General features: G+C 35.8%; 1 protein-coding gene across 7 annotated transcripts in view; it reads left to right on the top strand.

Annotated features, from left to right (window-relative positions):
* The window catches only part of LOC107686888 (microtubule-associated protein 4-like), a 61,149-nt gene that overhangs the window by 8,315 nt on the left and 45,136 nt on the right, over nucleotides 1-7,698 (top strand). For 6 of the 7 annotated variants that reach the window (XM_016484064.1, XM_016484036.1, XM_016484063.1 and 3 more), the window contains exons 2-3: nucleotides 5,889-5,957; nucleotides 7,285-7,371. In XM_016484064.1, the coding sequence (XP_016339550.1) occupies nucleotides 7,338-7,371 (34 nt within the window). In that variant the 5' untranslated portion in view covers nucleotides 5,889-5,957; nucleotides 7,285-7,337. Of the gene's footprint in view, nucleotides 1-5,706; nucleotides 5,821-5,888; nucleotides 5,958-7,284; nucleotides 7,372-7,698 lie in introns of those variants that run through there. The other variant, XM_016484044.1, reaches the window with a different exon arrangement.

Here is a 7,698-nt window from a genome sequence, read left to right as displayed (position 1 = left end):
ATTTGTTTTTGTATACATTTTAATATTTTTTGTAAGTTTAAATATGTATGAGATCTCCTTTACTAAGGCGGGACTCCTATTTTGACAGGCTTTTTAGTCTACGGAGCTATATGGGTAATGAAAGCTCGCAGTTTTTCGGATTTAAAGTTTGTCAGTTTATTAAACACCCCCCGAAAAGGCATGAGATCTGTATATATTTGTTTACTGTGTAATTCGCTGTATGTTGATGATATTGCAACTGAGAGAGAGTTTAATGTGCACTTCTCGTGCTGTGTTTTGTTTAGCTCTTGTGGTGATTTTTTTGGAGTGAAAAAGGACGCAATAAACGTAATAAAACATCAGTAAAGTTTTGGTCATCATTCAGATGAGGTCCACTACACTTATCAAAGTTACAAAAGTTATGTAGTTAAGAATAGTGTACGATCTTTTGTCTTTTGTTATTTGATTAGCATTAAAGTGCAGACAGCAGGATTATGCAACAGACATTATACAGCTCCGTGCCTTCACACAGTTAATTAATAAACCATCGGTTTGTTATATCGGCCTTTTTCCTTATATATCCGATATGCCGATGGTTGTAAATTGAGGAAAAATCGGCCGATAAATATCGGCTGCCGATACATCGGCGCATCCCTAATATATATATAGAATATATATTTATTGTTTTTTAATTTTTTTACAGAGAGCTGATAACCAATTATGTTTAAATATGAGTGCAGATGTTTGTCAAAAATGGGTCATTCTCTGAAAAAACACTGCTGAAAGATGAATGTTATGAGCCGTTTAAAGTAAATATATGGTTAAATAATTTCAGTCGGTGCGAGTGTTTGTTGATCTGGTTCAGTATTTGCAGTAATATGTGAGTAAAGCTCTACAGCTTTCTCGTCTCGTCTCGCAGCTCTTAATTCAGCATTAGTTGTTTTCGCTGAGTCTAATCTGAACTGAGGTCAGTTTAGGATTGGTCTTTTGGAGATTTGTGATGTGTTTAAATCACATGTAAGCCGTTAGCACTGATGGAGCAGCGGTTTTCAGCCTCCTGCGGTGGAGGGCAGATGAGGAGCGTCTCAGAGCTTCTGTGGGGTCAGACTGAGGACACACACACACACTCGTCTTCCTCATTACCGTGTTTACCGTGTTCACTAGATCTCACTCTGTTCAAGTCCAAACCTGTTTGTTTTTATATTATTCAAGGGAGCGTATCATGGAAAGCAGCAATGTTCTTCCTTTCTTCTGAAATAAGAGTTTAATCTACTGTCTTGACCATCTTCATTTTTTCCTCCTCTTCCTCTTTCTCATGTTCATGTTCTTTTGGTATTTTTTCTTCACCATCTTCATCTTGTTTTTGTTGTTGTTATTATTCTTCCTCTTCTGCCTCATTATTTTTGTCCTCTTTTTATACTTAATTTTCTTCTTCCTCATCTTCTTTTTCTTTTTCCTCTTGTTTTTGTTTTTATTGTTCTTCCTCATCATCCTCATCCTCCTCTTCCTCAGTGACATCTTCCTCTCCCTAATTATCTTGTTTCTCCTTTTCTTTGTCTTATTCTTCCTCATCTCATTTTTCCTCTTGTTTTTGTTTTTATTGTTGTTCTTCGTCATTGTCTTCATCCTCCTCTTCTTTTCCTCTTCTTGTTTTTGGTATTGTTGCTATTCCTTCTCCTTCCTCATCTTCCTCTTCCTCATCATCTTGTTTTTCATTATTTTTGTGAATCTTTATCTTCCTCTTCTTTGACATGTACGTCCTTATCATCTTTCTCATCATCTTCCTCTTTTTGTTCATCTACTTCCTCATCTTTTCTTTTCCCTCTTGTTTTTGTTTTCATTGTTCTTCCTTATCATCATCATCCCACTTTTCCTCATTTTCTTCTTCCTCATCTTATTCATCCTCTTCTTGTTTTTGTTATTATTCCTCCTCTTCCTCATCATCTTCCTCTTCCACTTCTGCACCTTCCTTATATTTAGTTTTTTGTAATTCTTCATCTTCCTCTTCCTTGTCATTTATGTCCTTATCATCATCATCATCATCATCATCCTCTTTTTCCCTCATCCTCTTTCTCATCTTCTTCTTCTTCTTCTTCTGCTGCTTCTTGATATTTTTGTTGATTTCCATCTTTCTCCTCTTCCTTTTCATCTGCTTCCTCATCATATTCTTGTTTTTGTTTTTCCTTCTTGTCATCTTCTTTGTCTTGATTTCAGCAATAATTCTCGAGGCAGTTCTTCTCAGCATGCTGTGAGCAATTCCCTTTATTATGCATAATCTGTAGTTCTTCATCTTTTTTTGAACACACTGATAGTTTTGTGCAATGAGATGTGATTGCTCAGTCTGATATTTGTTGAATATAATCCTTTGACTAGTTTTGCACATTTCTATTAAGGGTCACACTGAGATACAAAGCATTTTTGAATGTCATTAGCAGTTTGCAGAATAATCATAAATAGCCCTGTTCTGTCTTTGCATCCGGTCCAGATTGGTGGCCACAGTGCTACTGTACGATACATTTATCACAGTATTCAATCATTTATTAGCACCAAGTCGTTTTGTCCGCAGGTGATGAGAGTGATATAAATGCGATCCTGTGGCAGACCTGAACAGAAAGTCAGTCATGAGTCTCCAGACTCTGTCATTGCTCTGCTTCCTCTGGCAAACGTGTCATGAGATGCAGAACATTTCTGCGCGCCGCCTGCGTCCTCATTGGCAAAGTCGTAAAAATAGACGGGGTCTGTGTGGCCCATGGGAGGATTGGAGGCACACAGACACCGAAACGAGAAAAGAGACAGAATCGCTGTCCACAAAAATATATCAGAAGGATACTGCGGGTGAAGGTTCAAACTCGGGACAAAGACATCAAAAATAAACACACACACAAAAATACAGCCTCAAATAAACAGTTTTATAACACATAAAATGGCTAAATTCATCTAGCATTCTGTGGATACAACCAGTAATATTGTTTTATCTTTGTTCATGTCTCAGTTTTTTTAATAATAATAATAAATTCTGTTGTTAATGGAGAAAATACTATCAAATACTAATATATTTAAATTTATATTGTATTTATATATTTTAATAATAATAATAATAAAAACTGTTGTTAATGACATTTTAAAAATACTTTTATTAATCTATAAAATGTATATATTTGTTTTTTCATATGATGATGATAATAATACTATCTTATATTTAAATGTATAAAAAATATAAATATATTAGTGTTTAGTTTTTAATAGTATTTAATGATTTTTAATTAACAATAGCATTTCTTATTATTATTTATAATAAAATAAAACATAGCTGCATCAATATTAATATTAATAATAATAATAATGTTCTGGGTTTTCAACCTATTGTCTATGGCCCACATGCTGTTCATTATCATGGATAATATTTGGAATAATTTCAAAATGAAATTAAATATACATATAATGGAAGTCCTATAATAGCAAATAGCAAATACCAAAATATTTCCAAATAATTCATGCCTGTGGAGCTTCCATTAAAAGCGCATTAGTGTAAACACTGAGACGTGTTTATTACCATCTGTGGAGATCAACATCATGCATAGAGATGCTGTTCATAGACATCGAGTTGAAAAGAAGCATTCCTTGTAATCATTCACTCCGTTGATGTGTTAGTAAGCGAGTGGTTAGTTAACTGCACTCTTCAAAGTCAAGCAGCCTCCATCAACTAGACAGGACGGGACAGTTCTGCGCGAGACGGCCATGAGTTTTTGGCATCTTTCCCTCTTTTGCTCTCTCACATCTCGTTCTGGATTGTGTACAGCTTCCACACCGCGCGCCAGTTGTTGATTTCCCAGCATGCTCTCGGCCATCAGACAGACTGGTGATGGGTCATAACTCATAACAAAAATAAACACCGGTATTCGGTATGAACCGGTATACCGCCCAGCACTATAACTCACCTTAACCTACCAAAAAACATCTCTTCACTACTGGCTGAGACTTTTGAGGCAACAGTGAGCTCATTTATGCTGGTCATTTATTTAGATGAACACATTAATTGTCTCACACTTGTGACATCTTTAGTTCTCTACAGCATCTAGTTTTGTCTAAAGTGAGCAGTTTATGTAAATATTATCATCCGGTGAATTAAACTGTGTGAACAGACATGGTTAAAGGCTTGACCGGCTCAACAGAAACGACAGGGTTAGTTTTTATAAACCCGAGCTGACAGGATGAGTTGTTTTCCTCTGAATATGCAGCATGCATCTCTTTCCAGAACATCATTCTCTATTGTACATATTCAGTGTGCAAATCAGAGATGTTTTTGTGTCGATGCAAATGTGTCGCATGTTTAAATTGAAGTTTGGGGGCCGGTGAGATTTTTAAATGTTTCTGAAAGAGTCTCTTCTGCTCACAAAGGCTGCATTTATTTGATCTAAAATACAGTCGGAAATGCGAAATATTATTGCAATTTAAAATAGCTGTTTTCTATGTGAATATATATTAAAATATAATTTATTTCTGTGATGCGCAGCTGAATTTTCAGCATCATTACTCCAGTCTTCAGTGTCACTTGATCTTCAGAAATCATAATAATATGCTGATTTGCTGCTCAAGATACATTTCTGATTATTATCAATGTTGAAAACAGTCGTGCTGCACAATATTTTTGTGGAAACTGATACATTTTATTTTTCAGGATTCACAAGTTCAAAAGATCATCATTCATTTGAAATAGAAATCTTTTGTAACATTATAAATGTCTTTACTGGCACTTCTGATCAATTTAATGCAGCCTTGTAAATAAATTCTTACCCCAAACCTTTGAATGGTATTTCCGTTAATAAAAACATAAATTTCATAAAAGGCATTATAGTGCATGAGGCACTTTTTTTTTTTCTCTACCTTTTTCAAGCTGCTGATTTGCTGCTCAAGAAACATTTCTGATTATTATCAATGTTGAAAACAGTCGTGCTGCACAATATTTTTGTGGAAACTGATACATTTTATTTTTCAGGATTCACAAGTTCAAAAGATCATCATTCATTTGAAATAGAAATCTTTTGTAACATTATAAATGTCTTTACTGGCACTTCTGATCAATTTAATGCAGCCTTGTAAATAAATTCTTACCCCAAACCTTTGAATGGTATTTCCGTTAATAAAAACTTAAATGTCATAAAAGGCATTATAGTGCATGAGGCACTTTTTTTTTTCTCTACCTTTTTCAAGCTGCTTTTGTGAAGACAAAATACAAAACAAGCTAGATTTCATGTGTTCCATGAAATTAAGGAACTTATACAGTTTTGGAAAGACATGAGGGTCAGTAAATGATGCATTTTCCCTTTTGCAAAGAAGCTGTCAGTCTGATTTTGTGCGCAGATACAGTGCTTGCCTGATTTATTTCATGCAGTTAATGTGGCTTGTGATGTCTGTGGGTGAGATCTGCCTCATGACTGTCTTGATTGAGGCTCGAGAGCACAGACAGCGGGTAAACCGAACTGAACCCCCTCTAACCTGTCGACAGCATCCCACCTGGAGGTCCCGACCAAACGCTGCTCTGTTTGGGTTCGTGGTCCTCACAGAGCCGCGGTGACTTTGGCTTCGCTCCTGTCGAGTCTTTTCAGCGTCAGCTGCTCTGAGCCGCCGGCCCGTCTGAGGAGGGGGTTTGTGGGAGTCCAGAACCGCCACTTCGGATCAGGCTGCCGGCCTGGATTGAGTCAGGAGGTTCCCCTCCCAGACGGGACCATGAGCTCACAGAGTGCCAGTCAGAGACCCGCTGGAGCTCTGCGCTTTACCCGAATCGGGCTGTGTGTTCACGTGTGCATAGAAATAGCGTGCTGTGTGTTTGAAATGGAGCAGGTGAGTTGAAGGCATGGATTTAGAGTCTGTAATCAGAGCAGAAATATCATCTCATGTTTGTTTTACAGGCACCGTGAATCCGCTGTCCCCACGGAAAGAGACGCCACATCAGACGTTTGGGACAGACTTACTATCAGGTGGGTTCAGTTTCCACTTTAATCGTAGACTCAGCGTTACCAGAGCTAAGAAGATCCACAATGCAGATTGCTGTAGTCAAGAAGAGACTGTCTGATGCTTTGTTTTTATGTCATTTAAAGGCAGGATTCTTTTGTGAAATAGATTAAATGGCAATAATAGACCAGCATGGAAAACATAGTCAAATAGTAGTATGCAACATAGACGTAATTGGACCAGAATTTATGTACATGCAGAGTTTTATTTTAGTGTCATTGATTTATTTTTTGTTTTTGTTAATATTATAAATTAGATTTTATTTTTATATATATATATGTGTGTGTGTGTGTGTGTGTGTGTGTGTAAAGTTTTATAATTTTTTTTCTGTATCGTTTTATTAATTTTTGTTTACCAAAAAAAATCTAACTTTAATAATAATAATATATTTTTGTTAATTTGAATGAAATTTATTTTTTAGATTTTCTGTTTTCACTGTTTTATTTTTTTTTTAAGTTTTAGTCATTTTGTTTTTGTCATTTTGTTGTCTGTTTTAGTTGAGCTAAAGAAAAATGAGAAATGTTGTCTTGGCAACTAGCTTAAAATTAAAAGTTTGAAAAACAATTTTTCCAACCATAACTCAGAACTGATTTTGCCGGTGAATTTATAGTTTACCTGCTGCCTGAAATTAAATTCTGAACATCTTTTAAAGATTTTATGACATGGCAATAACTTGCTTTCTTTAGCATGCATTGCTTTGTAAGTTGCTTTGGATAAAAGTGTCTCCTAAATGAATGAATATAAATATAAATCCAGTGTTAAGTTCATTGTTCATTGTATCTGTTGTTGTTACTCACAGAAGTCAGCCAAAATCAGCCAAATGGAGAAAGTGTTTTACAGTTTTGTGTGCAATATGCATCGGGTTAACAGTGAACAGACTATTTCTTACTAAAATTATGTTTTGAAACTAGCTGACATGATGATAGGATAGGATGCCTTGTGTTTTCTTCCTGTCTAGATTGCCTGCGATCTTCCAGTCCTCCTCCAATGTGCTTCTGTGGGATTTTTCACCTCTTTTTCTTTTTTTGGTCCAGCAGGTGAATCACATGAGCACAAGTACTGGCTGACTGTTGCTGTGTTCTTTGATAAATGACATGAGCATGGACATTTATATCTGTCTGTTTGCTTTCACTAGTAATAACCAGCTTCTTGTGGCGTCTTGTTTTGTCTCTGTACAGCCTCTTAGAAAACACTCGTCACTTCTCTTCTCTCATTGAAATGCAGCGCAGCATCTGTGCACTCGTACGACACGCCCTGTTGTTCATCTCTGAACTCAACTCTGTCTCTCTCTAGACTCAGTGTCTGCTTTTCCTGCTCAGTGGAGCTCACAGTCCAGCCCTCCGCAGATGATGGACAGCAGCCCGATGGCAGCGTTCACAGGTGATCTCACTCATAATGAGAGTCCAAAACCTCTGGCATCATTCCAGCCCCAATCATAGTTTGCAATTTGCCAGAAATGTTATATTGAAGGTGGTGAATTGTTATACATTTATATTTATTTTATATAATAATAATGATGATGATAATAATGATAATATATTTAATAAATAGTTGTAATACTATTAATAAATAGTTTTTAAATTAGAATATTCTACTGTAGAATCATCTAAATCTTTTTATTATTAAATATTTGTGTTAATAAAAATATAGTTGTAGCAGTAGTAGTTTTAGCAGTAATATTTACAGTAATATTATTATGTATTATTC

The sequence above is a fragment of the Sinocyclocheilus anshuiensis genome, unplaced genomic scaffold (assembly GCF_001515605.1).
Source record: "Sinocyclocheilus anshuiensis isolate Anshui unplaced genomic scaffold, SAMN03320099.WGS_v1.1 scaffold601, whole genome shotgun sequence".
Taxonomy (NCBI): domain Eukaryota; kingdom Metazoa; phylum Chordata; class Actinopteri; order Cypriniformes; family Cyprinidae; genus Sinocyclocheilus; species Sinocyclocheilus anshuiensis.
The sequence above is the reverse complement of the archived record's forward strand: the minus strand, read 5'-3'. Positions and strand labels throughout refer to the sequence as shown.